At 40.9% G+C, this 20,400-nt stretch overlaps 1 protein-coding gene across 1 annotated transcript; it reads right to left on the bottom strand.

The window, feature by feature from the left end:
- Nucleotides 1-110: 110 nt before the first annotated feature.
- On the bottom strand, nucleotides 111-16,175 carry LOC110827232 (uncharacterized). Its single transcript, XM_087346065.1, has 12 exons — nucleotides 16,016-16,175; nucleotides 14,144-14,242; nucleotides 13,288-13,423; nucleotides 12,135-12,268; nucleotides 10,439-10,588; nucleotides 8,880-9,038; nucleotides 4,334-4,408; nucleotides 3,513-3,611; nucleotides 2,706-2,844; nucleotides 2,483-2,616; nucleotides 1,080-1,229; nucleotides 111-729 (listed from the first exon to the last, which is right to left on the bottom strand). Exons 1-12 carry the CDS (start codon nucleotides 16,080-16,082, stop codon nucleotides 569-571), a joined length of 1,503 nt encoding a protein of 500 aa, XP_087202191.1. The 5' UTR covers nucleotides 16,083-16,175; the 3' UTR covers nucleotides 111-568.
- Between the last annotated feature and the right edge of the window lie 4,225 nt (nucleotides 16,176-20,400).

Raw genomic sequence — 20,400 nt, 5'->3', positions numbered from 1 at the left:
CTACCTTAATTCCTGGTGATGTTATGTTCAGTAAAAACATTTTTCTTGCAGTGGATATATTTTAAGACAGAATTAAGTTTTAATAAAATCACAAACAACAAAACATGAAATATGTAAGATACTACAGCTTTTATGCAATTCCTACTTTATTTTTGAGAATGTCGAAATATCATATTTAAAACAGGAACTCTTTCGTTACATTACAAAGTAACACGCTCAAATGAGCTGAGCATTAAAACTTCTTAATTATATTTTGATAGTAGTTGTTACTTTGACGATGATACCATCTTTGCTGACTAAAGTTCACGTGTCACTTCATGTAACTTATAGAGTTGAACCTTTTAAAATAATTAATTGTTACTTTATATTTTCTCTTTAAACGGTTTCTAAGTGTAATACATTTTAAACCTATCTACGAGTAAACAAAGATACAAAGTCTATCGAAGTTTTTAATACTATAAGTTTGGATTACTTTTAAGTGCAATTTATCTATGCTAGTGTTGAGTCGACGGAATCGTGTTGAAGCGTTCTCGTACACTCACTTCTGAAACGGCGATGATAGATCAGCTCACGGTAGACTCTCGGGGAATGCTTCCTCGAAAGGAACCACCGATGAAGCCTCGTTTATGACACTGATCACTGCCTGCACTATGCCTTCGACAATAGGAGCGGACAAGGAATTGTACGCGTCCTTCCACTTGTCGTTTAAGAACTCGTTCATTTGTTTACCTGCAACATGTTACAACCACATAACTGGGCCTGCTTTCATATCACGCCCTAGGCTTACCCACATTTCTGACAAGGTAATTTTGCTCTGTGCAATATTGTCAAGACGAGATGTTGATAGTTGCATACTACGCTGGGGGATGTGTTCATGATTCTACAATTAAATTGGCGTATCTTCATCCCTGAAGATGGAGACAGTATGTTTCTTCGAAAAGTTCATCTTGTGAGTTGTAACGTCATTTTAATTTGTAGGTATGTGTGAACGTTTCGGAGAAACATATTGCCTCCATCTTCAGGGATAAAGTGTGTTTCTTCAGAACTTTTCCCTGTACGTATCGTTTGTACCTCCTTACCCAGGACTTTGTCTCCGTTGAACAAGTTCGTGAGGAGAACGTACATCCTTGAGGGATCCATAGTGGCCCTCGGGTTATTGACGACTGCGTGTTGTGTCTCACCGACGATCTCCTGAACAAAGTCACCTTCGACCGACATTTTAGAGTCCACTGAAGGAAAGAACACATGCAACACGTTAAAGCGAACACTTTGTCCTGGGGTTCGGTGTTCCTTACATATTAACGCTACCAAAAAATTGGAACGAAATGTAACTCAGCCGAAGCTCGTCTAAATAATATTTAAGAATTCAGTCCTTACCGCAAAGAAAACACTAAGTTTCACCATTACAAAGATCAACTGGTTAACGCTGTTTAAGAAAATGATCGCTGTTTGCAGTGAGAATAATAATAAATTCATAAATACAAAATTCAAAGTTACTTATTGTTAAAGTAGGCGGTACATATAATTACCACTGGGCTTTAAAGGGTTAAACGTCTTGACTGAGACACAACAGTTATGCTTTAAACTCTTACGGAAGCGAAGAACAGATTTAAGTTTCGGGGAACAAAGTAACATGGAAAATATTTGTACCTAAAAGGAAAATTGAGGAAAGGGTTCACGTCTCTCCTTATTTAGATTGTGTATACAAGTATTGGTTGAGAAGCTTTGAGGACAATGTGAACACAATTCTGAAGGTAATATGTGCTTTGATGTAGTGGTTTGAATTGAATTGGCTCCGGTAAGGTAAAACTGCTTTTAGGACTGAAGGCTAATTTGGAGACGACACTTTCAAAATAAGTCATTAACCCGCCAATGGTCACCATTATGATTATTTCCACTGCACATTCGACGATGTTCAACAAATATATAGTTGAAAGAGCTTTGTTAAATATTCCAACGCGCAGTAATTCGTGATAGGAGTTGAAGGAGACTGGATTTTGTTGGCCCAGGACAGGGTCCGGTGGAGGGCTTTGGTTAATTCGGTGATGAACCTTCGGGTTCCGTAAGCCATCTAGTTGGTTGGGTCCACTATTTGGGACGCCTGAAGGGAAGAGATCACTGGGGAGACCTAGACGTAGATGGGAGGAAAATGTCAGGCGGGATCTATGGGAGATAGGAGTTGAAGGAGACTGGATTTTGTTGGCCCAGGACAGGGTCCGGTGGAGGGCTTTGGTTAATTCGGTGATGAACCTTCGGGTTCCGTAAGCCATCTAGTTAGTTAGTTAGTTAGTAATTCGTGACTGGATAGCTGTTTTGAACAAGCTTCGTCGCGCACGCTACAATTTATTTCTGTCCTCCTGCCGCAGGGAGCGGGCTTTTAGAGATTTCAATGACTGTATAAGACAGTAACCTCGTGAATATGTAAACAGTATTACAACTTGGCGCAGATGTAAAGACATGCAACACTCGGATGTCTTCTTACCCAGGGTGATATTTAAGTCTCCTTCGCCGTTTATGGGTAACAGCAGAAGACGTCCCGACATTTTATATTTTCCGATTATCTCCAAGACTGGAAACCTGAACTCGCCGAAAACACGCTTCTTTTCAAAGTCGAACCTAAAATAAAAAATATTCATGGACAGTCGAAGCCACGCGAGACAAAACACTTGTTTCTTATAAATGAACAATTTGCCGTAAGGTCTTACTCTAATTTATCAACGCTGACCCCCAGTAAGCCATGAAGTTTGATGTCTCGGATGATTAGGTTGATCCCGTTTGTGTTTACCACTTTTATCTCCGTTATCAGCAACGGGCTTATGGACGGTAACTTGTACTTGGGGTCACCTGGAACAGAGCTCGGAGGTCAGCTGATCTCATGATTCCAGTAATATCTCGTTAAGATGGCTTTCCCTTGGGATGTTGTCTGGCAGATATTGACCGACGTTTCAGAGGAGCTTACTGCATTTGTTGCCCTGATGATAACTATCTGTATGTAAGACTTGAGGTTCTCACAGCGATGAGTATGAAGATTTCCGTCTTCTGGGTTGTTGCGCTGTGTAGTCTGGTCGATGTTAACCAACGTTTCGGAGGTCATACTGCCTCCGTCATCAGGGCAGTATGACCTCTGAAACGTTGGTTAACATCGACCAGACTACACAGCGCAACAACCCAGAAGACAGAAATCTTCAACTATCTGTATATTTGTCACCAAGAGAATCTAAAGTCTTACTAATATCTGGTGAATGTTATGAATTATTTTACGTTCCTCGTTATGAGTTCCCCCTTCTAAGGACCGGGAAATCTCAAATTGTTTTCAAATCCTCTCAATCCGGTTGCAGCAGCCTGTGGCCTCTCTTGATTCCCGGCCCTGATTGGCCAATTCCCGAGACCTAACCCTGACCTTCGTCGTTTCAACTCTGACGATGGAGGCAGTATTGTTCTCTGAAACGTCTTTCATTAGTTTTGTTCGCTGTTGAAGGAACACTGCATTTGTTCTCTTTTCCAATACTCACCCTTTTCAAGTATTGGGGCTTTCAACGTCTCTCGCGCATGCTTTATTACGCATTCGTTGAAATTCGGGTCGTTTCTGCCGCAAGGCTTGACGTATTTAGCTGGAAACAGAGGAGACATTAATCCCAATACCGTACCTGTCCGTTAATATGCATGCTGTCAGGAGAAACACTTAAAATATATTTTTCGTTGGCAGTAATTATAATTGAATTTTTTAAGTACATTGGAATAATCTCTAAGCGTCTTTCAGACTAGAGTTTATAATAAATTTAAAACATTTTGTGAATTTTCTTCACACAGACATGAGTTTAAATACAGTGATTTTTTTTTCCCCAATAGAAATAAGATTAGACTGCTCAGGAATGAAGGCTGCCGTCATCTGGAAATCTTGAAGAAATTGACTGACTTTGCACTTGCCAACCTAACCTAACTTGGGTAAATTGGTAACTAACAAACGGTATTACGCTCAATACATGAACAAGCTATCTCAAAATGTTTGTTGGAAATAAACATTTGCACAAAATCATTAATTTGTTTGTGGTTTCAAGGCAGCCAACATTACCGAGTAATTTATATTCTAGAGGCTTTGCCTCGAATAGATGAAAGAAACTTCTACTGCACATAAAATATACCTACGCGAACTACATTTTTCTTTCTAGCTAGCAGAGCATTTGCATGCATGAAATCCTTACTCTGCTTATATGTTTGTTTAAATTTAATATTTAAATGTTGTCTTCAGTTTACTTTTACTGCGTTTCTGTAGAAACATATTTTTTTCTTTGTTGGCAGTATTGTAGGCTTAGTGGTGATGCTTTTTACTTACGAAGTTGCAGGGCCCCCGCTGTTATAAACGCAGAAGCCACTGTCAGAACAATGAAAATTTCCCGCATGATGTAAATTTACAGTTTAATGATCATTCGCCAAACTGAACTGCCCAACACTCAGCCCTGGTTTTATAAGTAATCCGTCCGCAAAATGACGTCACAATTAACTTGTTTACGCAGATAATATTTTAAAATGTAACTGCAGCTTAAAAGTTTGTTTTTATTTGTGTTGGCAAGGCCAACCCGTGACTGCCACTCAAAGTGGAAAATTTTCAATCTGATTCTTCAATTAGGTGTCGGTGTGTTATTTTTGCTACAAAGCTTATATTAACTGGCTGATTCTAATGACGTGGTTCGTGTCAGTTTTCCGATCCCGGCGTAGGAATATTTCTCGCCGTCACGCCCTGTCACGTTCTGTGCTATCCTGCCCAACGGAATTCGGCCGTACTTTCCTTGAAGGCAATATAACCACTTATCTCCAGCCTTCGTTGAAATTAAGAGTACGTGGAGCTTTGCCTCCATTATCCCAATACTCCTCATGTAGCCTATTACGGCTTTTGGTCATCACCACGTTACAGGAAAGGCCACGTGTTCCCTTTTGGTATTATCAGTTGTAGAACGAAGTACATTAATACATTCGTATCTGCTGACAGGAACTTCTGAGAAATTTCTGTTTCTTCTTGTAATCTAGTCATATAATAGCCAATGTTCGTCATATTGTGCGTCCCGGGGGGAAAAATTGCGAAATTCTGACAGTGGCGACTCCTGTAGCGAGAAATACACGTGGCGGGTGTGACGGATTCAGTTGCCGTCAAGATGTTTTCACATTTAGTTTAGTTTACAAAGAAATGCTACTTATTTGTAAAGAATGATGAAGATTCAATTAGCTATATTATTACTTTTGACATCTTGTTTGGTAGACGGATTTCAGAATATGGCGTCGTACTAGAACAGCTTATATGATGTGTAAAATACTGGCTGAAATCATTACACCTACGAGGTGCGATCGGAAAGTTTCAAGACTGCGCCTATAAAAACCCGTACACTTATCTCAGGTATTAAATTCATCCATCACCCTCGAAGTAGTTCCCCTGGGAGTGAACACAACGATCCCAGCGCCGCTGCCAAGCCTGGAAGCATCCCTGGAAATCTTTCTTTGTCAGCCTGTCAAGCACCATCTGCGATTCTGCCTGAATCTCTTCTATCGTCTCAAATCTCCTTCCCTTTAGCTGAATTTTCATCTTTGGGAAGAGGAAGAAGTCACACGGAGCTTAGAAAGGAAGTTGGGGTCGGTTCTTGCAAGATCTTTGAGCTCCTGACAAACGAGAAGTCGATTCTGCTTCTGGTCCTCAGACAGGAGCCTTGGCACAAACGTGGCTGCGATGCGTCGCATGTGGAGTTCTTCCTTTAGAATCAGCTGACAGGTCCCATAGCCTATCCCAACAATGTCGCACAAGTCGTTGATGGTACGACGTCGATCTTCGTGAATGGCCTGCCGAATATTCGTAACATTTTCGGGCGTTGTGCTCGAAGATGGTCGTCCAGAACGCTCGTCATCATCGACAGAGGTTCGGCCATTTTTAAAACGTGAATGCCACACAAAAGTTTGTGCACGACCCATTGCGGACTCCCCAAATGCTTGCTTTAGCATTTCATAGGTTTCCGTAGCCGTTTTGGCGAGTCTTTGGCAAAATTTGATGCACACGCCATTCCGAAATCGCAGGAGGGTCGGTGTAATGCACTCCCAAAACGCCCGTAACTAAGAAACAAATGCTAATTCGATGATGCCGGCTGGCACACTGATTCACTATGAATGTAGGCCGCACCCCCTAGCGGCAGAAGCTCGTACTACATCCGGTTCACCCTCTATTGACACAGTCTTGAAACTTTCCGATCGCACCTCGTATGAGGGAATTAAAAAAATGTCTTAAAATCTGTTTTGAATTGTCCTTGTTAAGTTTGAAAGTGTAAATAAATTTCGCATGTATGCGGGATGAAATTGTTTACCTCAACGCAAAATACGCTCGGAAAATAGATACCAATATGTTAACACTCTATTCATAAATCCCGCTGGTGTATCTTAAATGTCGGCTCGTCTCTGAATGTGTTGTTTTAGGTTAGGTTAGGTTTCTGAATAAGGAAGAGTGATCTTTAAGGTAAGATTGTGTCTGAGTAAAACTCTACAAAACACGACATCGTCGATCTTAAACTTCAATGACTAATACATTTCTCACTCTCTCTCTCTCTCTGCTCAGATTTTTAAAGACTATCCCACTGTCTGCATCGAACCCGAAGGCCCATCAGCGTGTCCACAAAAATGTGTTTAAATGCATTTTGGTAATTAATTACAAAATCTTATCTGCCACATTAAGGGAAGACCGTAGATTGAAGGTGTTTGGGAAGGTGATCTATACATTTATAAATTTTGGACGGGAATCTTACGGGACGAGAGTACTTGGGAGACCGACTCTCAAAGGAAAGATGATACTAAAATGTATTTTAAAGAAGAATTGTCAACTATTTAACAAGTTCTGTATATAGCGGAGTGAGTAGACTTTGTTAACGCAATAATTGACCTTCGGAGCGAGTGGAAGGCAAGGAATTTCTTGAGTTATTATTAGCTTCGCAAGAACGAAGGTGCTCCAATGTCTAGTGTGCTGTAATTATTACCTCTGTCCTGATTTATGGCAGGTTTTGACGTCAAATTGCACGTGATATCTCTTTAATAACACTTGGCTCGCGATAATAATATTGTGACGTGTTCCTTTTGGTGCGGCTTCAGAAGGTCACAACATTAATACTGGTTATTAAGTTAATTTTACGTCATAAAGACATACGTAGTGGAAATTTGATGTGAAGTTTCAGCCTTGACTACCTTGACTGAATGTTGTTATGGTATGTGTAGACACTCGAACCGAGATTAGATGCAAGTTGATGAGTTTGTTTTTGCCAGAGACAAATAAGATGTGGCAGCACAAGGGACATGGAATGAATGAGAAAATTAGACATTAATTCTTCGTTTAGCTGGTCGCGAGATTATTCGGCCTTAATTGAACCCGAAGTTTCATTGTTTTTTTAATAATACTCTCACCACTTTACCCTATCCTGAGTTAATTCAGTCCAGTCCGTCACCTCACACTCCATTTAGTTAATTTAAATTTTAATATTATTGTGTCTAGATATCCCAAGCTGTGTATTCTTTCACATTTTGTGCACGCTTAAATTATATATTTCCCACGTGTTTGACATGTACAGATCTTAAAACTAATCACAGTCTAAAGTTAATCTTCATTTACCCGACTTTTACGTCCCTTGGCAAGGAAAAATCTTGAGTTCTATTTCTCATAGATGCAAAGTTAAAAAAAATATATAAATGATATAACTATATGCAGTGCCATCATTTACCTTACTACGACACCTAATCTTCTTGGGTGCCGTGATGTCAGAATAAGAGACCCCGAGAGTGTGTGTGTGTGTGTGTTGCGAAAATGGTGGAAAATCGTCAGGTTATGCAGCACGCAAGAAGGAGACGCGAAAAGCATATTATATTTTTGTTGGAAAACCGGAAGGAGAGTACTCGCGAGATCTAGGCGTAGATGGAAGGATATTAATAAAATTGATCTTAGCTAAACATAGATTTTATAAACACGGTAATGAACAATCTGATTCCATAGAGAGCGGAAAATTTCTTCACTAGCTACTCGACTCATGAAATTTTCAAGAATAATTTTGCAGCGTGGAATTAATTTGTATGGTTATTAACAGAAATAAATGGCATATTTGTAGAATATTTGAAGGAATTTCCAGAGTAATAAGGATCAGGGCACTGAGAGAAGGCATTCAAGCTGATAATCCGTGTTTATAAGATGGCTGACAAGAGAATATGAATTACACCTAACGTTTTAAGTATACACATTTTTAAAAGATGTCCTTATCATTGCCCTTACGGCAAACTTACTGAGGCCATAGCGAAAATTGTGTCTGGAGTGGTAACAGTTCGTAATGTCGTCTGTCTCTTTCGATGGTCGTGTGGCAAGGCGCTGGCAACACATTTGAAATCGTGTGAAATCCACAGGATAGGGGAAGGGATCCCAGAAGGTTGAAACCAACAGGAAGAAGGTAGAATCTCTTGTGGTCACCGCAAACATTGCCCCTGGTGTGTGATTTGAGAGGTAAACTAAAAATGGGTCTCGAAATTAAGACAGAAATTTATTACACACAGAAAATCAAAGTGAATTAAGGTGTTTATTTCCGATCAGAGTTACATGAATAATGGCAGGTACGCTCTAAAGACGTACATGTGAATATAATAGACAATTTTTGATTATAATTCTTAAATAATTATTTTTCTACCGTCATAACCATTGCTATAGTAGCGCCGTTGGTGGATTTTAGGTTGTGTGCGCTCAATACTTCACATTATTCATTTATTCTTGAGTGATTTATTACGAATGTTGAACACACTTCTGTCTTCGTGGCGAAGGCAACGAAGCTAAGTCGAGTCGTTTGTCAATGTTCACTGCAGCAGATGGTGGACTGGCGTTCACGGCAACCTTTCGGGGAATATTACGTCGTAAGGAACCACAGAAGTCAGCCCTTCAATTATGCTGCTGATGATTTTAGAGATTGCCACATTCAGACTTGGAGACAACTGCTTGTCCACTTCTTTCCAGTTTTCGTTCAGGAAATTATTGATTTGATTACCTACAACAGTTCGCTGCGTTTTATTTATACGAAAATGTGACTCTTATCAATTACTATACGAATTCTCACGATGTCTGATAATGGGGAAAAGTTTTTAATAAGACTGCAGCGCCGTGTAGTGTGGCAGAAGTTTACTAACGATCAGGGTGATAATCGCCCTGGCGATGGAGGCAGCAGGGACCTCTGAAACTTAGGTAGACTTCTACCTGACTACACGGCGCTACAACGCAGAAGAAGACTGCCATCTTCGGGACTCACAGCCGTGAAGACCTCAAATCATACTCACATTTCAATAACTTTGCTCGAAATTGGTTAATATCTGTAATACCTGACGTGCATGAATTAAAAATTTACTGCAAATTTAATTAAGTATATTTGACGGTTCATTCGTTTGTAACCATATAATTGAAAATTCTTGCAACAAACTTCATCACTGTGCTAAGAACATAGGCTATGGAGAACATGTAAATTTCGAAGGATAATTACTGCATTTCTAGCCTGACACAAACTCATTACTGAGTTATTTAACGATATTGTTTCAACTGCAGAGGTTATATAGCATCTCCTGACATGGCAAAGTCATACGTGGTTTCCGTCACACGTTATTGGTCTCCCAGGAGCCAAAAACCACTCCTAAGAAAATCTTATTTGGAACTAAATCTGTGGTGCAGATTTTTCCTTGAGAAGCTGATAATCGCTGGGATAATCACAATCGAGATAATTAACTCCTTTTGTATAACCCCAGGGTTCATTAATTTCTGCCGCTGGATCAGACGGAACACCCTCAACACTTTCTCTGAGATTAATTTTAATAATATACTTTGTACTGTCTTTGAGATGGTAATATTTCGAATCCAGATACGCTGCTGTAGCTGGAACGAGGTTTTCGTTTGCTACTCCTTTGACTGAGATATTCTGTCTACTGCGTCGGATAAATAACCTTTATTTCGCAGGTACTTGGATCGAACCTTGCCCGCATCACATGGTATCCTCATTAAAATCTTTATCTCACTAGGCGAATTCCGCCACAGCAACTTCAAATAGACCACGACCACCTCCTTACAAATCCTCACATAGTCTCTATTCATGTCCGTTTACCAGTCAGGTTTGATGCTACGTAACCTCTTCAGATGAACCGTTGTCGTTAAATAATTTACATGAGTTCGACATGGTTATGTGTTATGTCGATGTTGGTATCCTGGTTGTTGCGCGGAGTGTGTTTTTTAGGTAGATAACACCGTTTCGGTTGGACTAACTGACTCTGTCTTCAGGGCTGAATTAAGGTATTCCGAAATTTGTTAATCACCTGCAAGTTCACGCGGTGTTGCCATCAAGAACGGAAATGTGGATATCTTTACCGACTTTAGAACGGCAGATCTTGGTCTTATATAGAATCTTACCCAGTAGTTCATTTCCGTTGAAGAGATTTGTGAGATGAATGTAGGACCTCGATGCTGTACTGGTAGTCACCGGGTTCTTCACCACCATGTACTGCTTCCCATCTCTAGTTTCCAGGGTGTAGTCAAACTCAAAATTACCTTGAATGTTCACTGTGGAAGAACTCACGATTTTAAGCTTTGTAATGGAATTATATGATACAGCTACTGCTGGTTCGATACAACAGAACATTTCAAACTTGTATTGTTATTTACGAGTTTTAGTATAAACCGATTTTGGCCTGAAATCCTGACGGAAAGAGACCACTTACAAGTTCTAGTGCGATGGTAATATTAAATTGGATATTAAAAATACGGAGTGGGAAGTTATGGATTGGATTCGTCTGGCTCAGGATATGGATCGGTGTCTGTGTCTTATGAATACGGTAACAAACCTTCGGTTTCTGTAAAAGGCAGGAAACGTTCACGACGTATATATTTAAGATTCATTTTAATATTATCCTCATGTCTCATCTCCGTAATTCATGTTTTAGTGCTTGTAAAGTGCAGACAGGTTTTTATCTACGGTGATTCCAGTAGAATATGCGAGTAGTGAAAGACTCTACTAGTTGTAATATTTTTGAAAATTTAAACAGACTCCAATTGTGTGTTTAGAAAAGTTTGAAGTTTTCATGAGCGACAAATTGAATGCAATCCTGGCCACGATGCAAAGAAGGCTTTGAAACTTTAAATGCAAATCTGTAACAATAATTTTGCTCGAGATTTCAACGAAAGTGTAGAACAGTATCTTATTTCTCATTTAGAATATGCAAGTGGTGGTTTGTGGTCTACTGGGTTGTGACACCGTGTAACTCTGTACGTGTTTATAAAATATCACAGCATCGGGAAGTTACACCTACAGGACTATTTGTTGCCACAAGCCAGGAGACCACAACCTGAACTCTCGCTGCCATCCGTCATGACAATCTCAGATCTCCTTTGGAAAAGTAATTTCGGCATTTAAACGACAGGGGGCACTAGTAAATTATTGGTTATTATTATTTAGTGTTCTGTCTGACGACAGGTCCATATGAACAGGATCCTTCCATCCTTTTCTCGGACTGGGACCTGTTCATATACGTTCTTGGCAGATGATCCAGAAGTGGTTTGCCATTGCCTTCTTCTGTGTGTGAATGGAGTAATTGTTGGGATGCCACGGAGGAAAACTCCGTGTTGCCTAGACCACGGCCTTGCCCAACACAAGTTATAAATTCGGGCACCGCCGAGAATCGAACCCGAGACCCCCAGGATTACAAGGTCAGCGTTCTAACCGCTAGACCACCTCATCTTATTATTATTTAGTGTTCTGTCTGACGACAGGTCCATATGAACAGGATCCTTCCATCCTTTTCTCGGACTGGGACCTGTTCATATACGTTCTTGGCAGATGATCCAGAAGTGGTTTGCCATTGCCTTCTTCTGTGTGTGAATGGAGTAATTGTTGGGATGCCACGGAGGAAAACTCCGTGTTGCCTAGACCCACGGCCTTGCCCGACACAAGTTATAAATTCTGGCACCGCCGGGAATCGAACCCGAGACCCCCCAGGATTACAAGGCCAGCGTTCTAACCGCTAGACCACCGTGGCGGCAAATTATTGGTATTAATTATAAATAACTGTGTGCATTATAGATGTATTAGTGAGTGCGTTAGTGTTCGTACCGCTTGTGGCATTGATGTCTCCTCGTCCTTGGATAGGAATCTGTACAAGGCGTCCGTCAGTTTCGTACTTCCCAATAGTCGACATAAATGGAAAATATAGCATGAAGACCATGTGCTGATTCTCGAAATCACAGCTGAAATATGTTCCTTATTAACGGAATTAAGCACAAAAATTGCATGACGTAATATTGTAATGTTCTTGCAACACTCAACACAACTTTCCCCATTTGTTCTCTGTGGTTACGCTAACTTCATTCACCACATGTTTTGGTCTAAATGTGGCCATCTTCAGGCGGTATTATCTTGAATTAAGAAACTGTTGACCGCGTGTCGCAACTGTATTAAATATTAAAAATTGAACCTTGTTAATTACTTTACTCATTTTTTATTTACTAATGTCGAAGTAGTCAGTCGTTAACACGCATTTTATGTTTTAACGCGTTCGTTTCATCAAATATTTTAGTTTTTTTTTATCAAATTTGTAAGGTTAGATTTTTTAATATACAGGATGTCCCAAAAATATGTACACAGTGAATGAAATAAAGAAATTCTAATGCTCTAAATAATTACTTACGTCATGTATTGGTACTTGGCGAATTAGCAACTCTGGTGTAGGTCTTCGAAAAGGCCGCCTTTAGGTTCGTGACAGTTGAAAGCTGTGAAAATCTGACTGAACGGCGACCAAACTTGCTGCTGTGTATACATCTTTTTGTGGCATTCTGTAGTCGCTACATAGGTCAATAGTTCCCTTAATATAAGATTCTACCACCTGAAGGTCATAATTTTATGTAGTGGATTAAAAGTAAAGCAAAGTTTGTCCCACTACACGCCATGTAGGCGCTTGGGGTGAGTGGAGGTATAGCTCCTCTCTTCCTTGACCTCGGCACTAGATGGGGGTGAGTGGTCAGCATCACGCCCCGGCCGGCTTTACCCCCGGGAAAGGACCCCGGTACCCATTGTAGAGGAGGCTGGGTGGGCCCCAGAGGCTAGAGGAAAAATCCTCTGCCCCCGTCGGGGATCGAACCCCGGTCGCCCAGCCCGTAGCTAGTCACTATACTGACTGAGCTATCCCGGCTCAAGTAGTGGATTAGGTTGGTGGATAGATGGATGGATCTTATGTCATTGGTTGAGTAAATCCAATTGTGATTCTTACCTTATGTTGTTGACAGTGGCCCCCAACAAGCCGTAGATATTGAGGTCTGTCAGTGTGATTGTCATTCCGTTCTCTTCTGCTACTAGCTTCGTGATTTTAAGCGGGTTTAGAGGTGGTACTTTGTATTTAGCGTCACCTGTAAGTAACATTAAGCCCAAAGTTTCATTAAGCTCCTAATGAAGTCCACGGATTGGCAGATATCGGATTTCCGCCTGACCCAGTGACAGAGACTAGCTCTATCTAAGTGACCCAACAGAGTATGTACCTCTCACCTGAAGACGGAGACAGAACCAGCCTCCGAAACGTCATGATTTTAAAGAACATACGATGGGAAAAGTCCTGACAATGAATAATTTTAAGAATATGTTCCCGTTTAACAAGAAAAGTCACTGTTACTCCCTCAGGTTATATCTAATACGTCTTCCTTCTTTTATGGAACACGAAGGTTAATTCCCGTGCCTACAAGAGTCCGCCAGTGGTTCGCATCCCAAGTCATTTGAATTCATTCCAAATATTCCTATTTTTTTCCTGTATACTACTTTAATGTAAATGGGCCTTGGTCTTTCAAGTGGTCTTTTCTCTTCAGGCTTTCAAAGCGTTTCTTATCATTTCGAGGCGTGCATCATCGTTGATTTGATCATCCTAATTATGTCTGGTGAAGAGCCTACATTATGGAGCGCCCCATCATGGCATTCCCCCCGTGCGCGCTACATTTCCAACCAATCTCTTATATTAGGGATAATTTGACTGGTATAATAAAGAGGATTTCAGTTCGCAGCTTGGAATGTGCCCAGTTTTTCCATCGAATGTGGCCTCTGAGTGCCTCATATGCGCCATCCGACTTTCGACAACTTACCTCTTACTAGTGCGGGATGTGACAGAACATCCTGCGCATGTTTCTTTGCGCATTCGCTAAACTTCGCGTCGCTTTTTGCGCAAGGCTTGACATACGACGCTGTAAAAGAAAGAACAAAATTCAATTCAGAAAATCTTCGTGCACACAGGAGATACGAGGTGCGATCGGAAAGTTTCAAGACTGTGTCAATAGCGGGCGAACCGGATGTAGTACGAGCTTCTGCCGCTAGGGGGTGCGGCCTACATTCATAGTGAATCAGTGTGCCAGCCGGCATCATCGAATTAGCATTTGTTTCTTAGTTACGGGCGTTTTGGTAGTGCATTACACCGACCCTCCTGCGATTTCAGGAATGGCGTGTGCATCAAATTTTGTCAAAGACTCGCCAAAACGGCTACGGAAACCTATGAAATGCTAAAGCAAGCATTTGGGGAGTCCGCAAACTTTTGTGTGGCATTCACGTTTTAAAAATGGCCGAACCTCTGTCGATGATGACGAGCGTTCTGGACGACCATCTTCGAGCACAACGCCCGAAAATGTTACGAAGATTCGGCAGGCCATTCACGAAGATCGACGTCGTACCATCAACGACTTGTGCGACATTGTTGGGATAGGCTATGGGACCTGTCAGCTGATTCTAAAGGAAGAACTCCACATGCGACGCGCAAACCGCCCTCAAAGTTCGGCAGTTTTTGGCCTCAAACACCATGGCCGTCATCCCGCACCCTCCTTATTCGCCACGTGACTTCTTCCTCTTTCCAAAGATGAAAATTCAGCTAAAGGGAAGGAGATTTGAGACGATAGAAGAGATTCAGGCAGAATCGCAGATGGTGCTTGACACGCTGACAAAGAAAGATTTCCAGGGATGCTTCCAGGCTTGGCAGCGGCGCTGGGATCGTTGTGTTCACTCCCAGGGGAACTACTTCGAGGGTGATGGATGAATTTAATACCTGAGATAAGTGTACGGGTTTTTATAGGCGCAGTCTGGAAACTTTCCGATCGCACCTCCTATGACACTGTTTATCTTTGGAACTCTGATGGCGGTGAAAAATTTGACGCCATATAGTCTTGTATGTGGTTTCAAGCGCTTCGGAGGACCGCATCGCTTCCATCTTCACGGTGAAGATTGTGGCCAAACACAGAAGATCACAATGCACCGATATCTCGTGTGAATTTCATTGTCATATTTAGCCACGCCCCTATTCCTGTCGTCAAGGACGCGGTTTTGAGATCGCTGACCTTGAAATTATTTTAAATAAATAATACAGCCAGAAATTTTGATAATTCTTATATGGAATTTGAGGATTACATGGCCGTGATTCCGAAGTTGGCCGTCTTCTGGGTTGTAGCGCCGTGTAGTCTGGTAGAACTTTACCGACGTTTCAGGACAACCCAAAAGACAACCATGTTTCATAGTTCGCATTTGTAAATATTTGGAATGGCGATTGTATTCTAAGCACAGATGTGCTTATAACGGCACTGAAGAATAATTATAGTAACTATGACAATACAATTAGTTTATTCTTTTATATTTAATATTTTCTTGTAATATTTTGAAATAATTTTCAGATAGAGCTCGTCTTATTTTGTCAGTGAACCCATCCGATGTCACTAACGAATATAATGGCTTATGATCGACTTTTGTTTTCTCTTTAATTAATTTCAGTCTTCAGAGGCGCGCACTCTTCATGGTTATGGCGATGAGAAACGTTGGTAAACTCATACGAGACTACGTGGCACAACATGAGGGAAGACTCATTTTCACACCTGACGCCATTAGAACCTGAAATCTGTGATGTCAGACATGTGAATTATATTTCTCGGCGCGAGTTTCGGTAGCAGAAAATCTCGCAGCGAAAACAGCGAAATACTTACGAAGTGGGAGAGACGTCAGGACACCGGAGGCGCAGGCGAGGAGCAGAAGAAGACGGAGCCCCTGCATCTTGGAACGCTGTTGCCTGACTTACGACCCCGACGATTCTAACACCACTTGACCTAGCGTCGCGGCCTAAATATGGAAGAATGGCTGACGTCACGATATAATGTGCTTTTATATGTGTCTTTCCAGACAAGCAACTTTTTTTATTACGAAAACGACCTTTCTTGCTGTCTCTTCAAGGCGAGGGTCTAGTTCTGCTGCAACAACTTCACACTAACGGGTGGCACAGAAAAGTAGCCTCTTTTAAAAAGTGATAGTGAATTGGACGTAAATACGTCTATACGGAAAGGAAGTTTGTATATTGGCTTTATTCTAAATATTTCCTTTATACATGCTTTACAATTGAGTAAAGTTTGATTAAGACTTTGCTTATTTAACTTGAATTAGTTACGCTTAAGATGGGTCTGTGGTAGATGAATGTAATGTAAGGTAATGTAATGTAAGGTAAGGTAATGTTATTATTATTATTATTATTTATTTAGTGTTCTGTCTGACGACAGGTCCATATGAACAGGATCCTTCCATCCTTTTCTCGGACTGGGACCTGTTCATATACGTTCTTGGCAGATGATCCAGAAGTGGTTTGCCATTGCCTTCTTCTGTGTGTGAATGGAGTAATTGTTGGGATGCCACGGAGGAAAACTCCGTGTTGCCTAGACCACGGCCTTGCCCAGCACAAGTTATAAATTCGGGCACCGCCGGGAATCGAACCCGAGACCCCAGCATTCTAACCGCTAGACCACCGTGACTGTACTAAGATAATGTAATGTAAAGTAACGTTTCCTAGGTAACCATCTTACACATTTTTCGTTACACTTTTTTGCGGAAAGACACTGACCCTTCTTTATAGACGTATTTACGTCAAAACAATGTAACTAAGCACGTGTACAAAAGAGTTTATTTATTCAATTCGTTTGATTTTTTTTTTGCACAGAACTATAAGTGGATTTAAGCAGAATCAATTGAGTGAATGTTTCCGAAGAATTTGCGATTAGTTTATCTTGTTCAAGGTGCGCGTAGAATGTCTTTTACTTCAGTTGCTACATAAATTACGATTACCAAGGTCTTCCACATATTGGAAGTTGTTTTGCCTCTGTAGCAATGGGAATTTTCAAAATGTTAACGACTGGAATTATGCCACTGTTCACGCCAGTGGCAAAGAGAATTGAAGGCGGAGACCCCGAACGCTGTATGCAGACTCAATGGCAATGACGCCAGGTCGGGGAACACGATGATCAGAAACAAACGAATGAGAGAAGATCGCTGTCTTATAGGATGTTGCGCATTGTAGTACAATAGAAATCTAACGACGTTTCAGAGGCGCTTATCAGCTTCGTATCAGATGTAATCCCGAGGTTCATCTTACCTTTTTAGCGACTTTTTCGGCGTCGAGACGCGTTTCGTCCGTTTGCTAGTGTCATGTGCCACGTAGAAGTATTCTTGGCGAGGTTCGTAATCCTGAGTCATCGTCCAAATCGATTTTCACTTTGCATTTGTTTTTGTACAGATTTTATTAAATATTCAACGCAGTTGAAATTAACAACAAAGTTAAATTAATTTTTGTCCTGTTAGAAATTAGTTTGTTTGCTGTCAGCAATGTTTGTGGCAACATTTATGGATGCTGGTGTCATTAATTTTTTCACCTGACGAATGCTAAGGTTTTGCTCACTTATATAACATTCAAGGAATCGGTACGTACCTCACTGAAAACACAACACGTCTTCAAGGCCACGTTCAACTGTTTAGTGCTTTTGAAAGAAATAATCGCTGCCTATTTCGAGAATTCGAGGAAATGCATAAAACACTCTGTTGGTAATATGCAGATTCATCGAGTGTTAAAGAAGGTGGTTGCATGTAGTTACCACAAAGTTGTAGAGTCAGAAACTTATCTGTAGCCCGAATTACTATGGTGTGCGTGTGGGCAGCAAAACTTTTCGTAGCCAAGCTGCTCACGGACGAGGAAAGTCGACACTGTTTGTTTGAGATTGGTCACAAAAACAAGTGAGAATTATATTGCGCGTTATGCAATATTACTGGAATAGTCTGTAGAAACTACGGCAGTGATTACTTCTCCTGTGTTTATGTCTATGTACAGGTACAGTCCGCGACTGTAATCTTGAGACTTGCGGGGTGTGGAAGTGGGGTGAAGGAGGAGGGAGGAAAGATAGCGCCTGCCTTTGACGCTTCGGACTTCTTGCAAGTCTCAGGATTACAGTCGCGTGACATTACATAATCTGGTGATAATTACTTTATTTGGATGCTAAGTGTGTTTTGTCTCGAAAGATTAATTTAAAAGTTATTTAAAGTGTTTTGGAAGCATGTGGAACACCTTTGTGCGATGTTTGGCCATGTTTCAGAACTGATCACTTAGAAACCAAACGCGTATCACGACTTTATTTGGATTCTTCTTAGCTTATCTGTTTCGGTGGATTTTCAAACATGAGTTTGGTTCTGAGGGATGAGGCGCATTACTGATTTTGATTTTATCACAGTTCAGACACCAGTCATCGGCTTTTGTTATCACCACCTCCACCACAGTGCGATAATTTTTAGGACTACCGTAAGAACTAATTCTGCGCGTCTAAGGTCCGCCACATTCATGGTCTGTGTTGAATTTCTCCAAACTTCTTTCATCATTACTTGCCTTCCTCACCATAGCCGCGTGATTTTCACATTTTCCACGGTAGTCTAGCGGTTAGAACGCTGGCCTAGTAATCCTGGAGTCTCGGGTTCGATTCCCGGCGGTGCCCGAATTTATAACTTGTGTTGGGCAAGGCCGTGGTCTAGGCAACACGGAATTTTCCTCCGTGGCATCCCAACAATTACTCCATTCACACACAGAAGAAGGCAATGGCAAACCACTTCTGGATCATCTGCCAAGAACGTATATGAACAGGTCCCAGTCCGAGAAAAGGATGGAAGGATCCTGTTCATATGGACCTATCGTCAGACAGAACACTAAATAAATATAAATAAATATATTTCACTATTCTGAATATAGTTTGTGATGCGTATAAATCACAAAAAACCTTCCTTAGTTTAATATACGAAGTTTCTCGCTCGTGTATTTTTCTATCGGATCAAACATTTCCAGACTCTTACGATTTTCAATTTCACTTCTCAACGAGACACAACTGCAGTGCAAGCAAGTGACTGACAGAGATGGCTGTGTTCTGGGTTGTAGCGTCGTGTAGCCTGGTAGGAGTTTACCGACGTTTCAGAGGTCCTTGCTGCCTCTATCATCAGGGCAAGGACCTCTGAAACGTCGATAAACTTCGACCAGGGTACACGACGCTACAACCCAGAACACAGCCTCAGAACCTCAAATCTCACTACGTGACTGACTTAGCACGTGCTAATCCTCGATCTTCTTGTCGAAATGACAGGAAATACGGAAGATCACTTATTATTATCAAACAGTGAAGGTAATTATTATGAAATGTATGACGCAAATGCCCACGAGAAACAGTGTAACTTATGAAAGTACACGTCCTTCTGCTTATTCACCTCTGAAGTGACTCCTTCTCCGTATTTACGTCACTACCTACTTGATAAATGCGCGTTTGTAGTCTTTATCTTTTTCGGGTTCGGATCAGCCAATATTCCATATACAGAATGTCCGAAAAATGTATACACATCACAAATTTTTTGACACTATCTTGTCGGTCAGTTCAACTGTGCCACGAAGCTGACGATGGTAATTTGTGAACACCTAAATTAAATTCGCTAGTTCAGTAAGTTCCAATTTAGTTTATTAAAATATCTTTATATCATTCATTGAATATGTTTGTACATATTTTTGGGACACCTGTATTTTTTTTTGGAATACTACCCTATATGACACAGTGGAAAAGTGGTCTTGGGAGTCTAATAGTTGCTCAGCTGGCTAATAAATTCCTCTTATTTTATAGAATCTAAATTTTCGTTGCTCTGTACACAAGAGTCCGTCACTTCAAAACCCAGTCCAGACATTTTTTAATATAGCCTACATTTTAATATTATTCTCCCACCTATTCCCAGATCTCAAAAGTTTTATTCTTGATTGTTCACGTTCTTCGACACAAAATCATACGCATTTTTAATATGTTGTATGAGTGCTACATGTAATACCAATCTCGTTTTCTCTTTGTTTCATCGTATTAATAGCATCTGGTGGCGAATGCTTATCGTAACGTACTTTCTCATTCCTCCTGATGCATTAATATTATCATTTATCTTCAAGACAGTAGACTACTCAGAGTCCATGACCACAACACCAGACTGCTGACAGTGGTTGTTCTTGCCATCACCCCATGTAAACAAAATAAGTGGCTGACGAAAT

The sequence above is a fragment of the Zootermopsis nevadensis genome, unplaced genomic scaffold (assembly GCF_977971745.1).
Source record: "Zootermopsis nevadensis isolate Lab colony 2312 unplaced genomic scaffold, Znev_1.0 Znev_ptg000010l, whole genome shotgun sequence".
Lineage (NCBI taxonomy): Eukaryota > Metazoa > Arthropoda > Insecta > Blattodea > Termopsidae > Zootermopsis > Zootermopsis nevadensis.
Note: the sequence above shows the minus strand (reverse complement) of the source record. Positions and strands in the feature narration are given on the sequence as shown.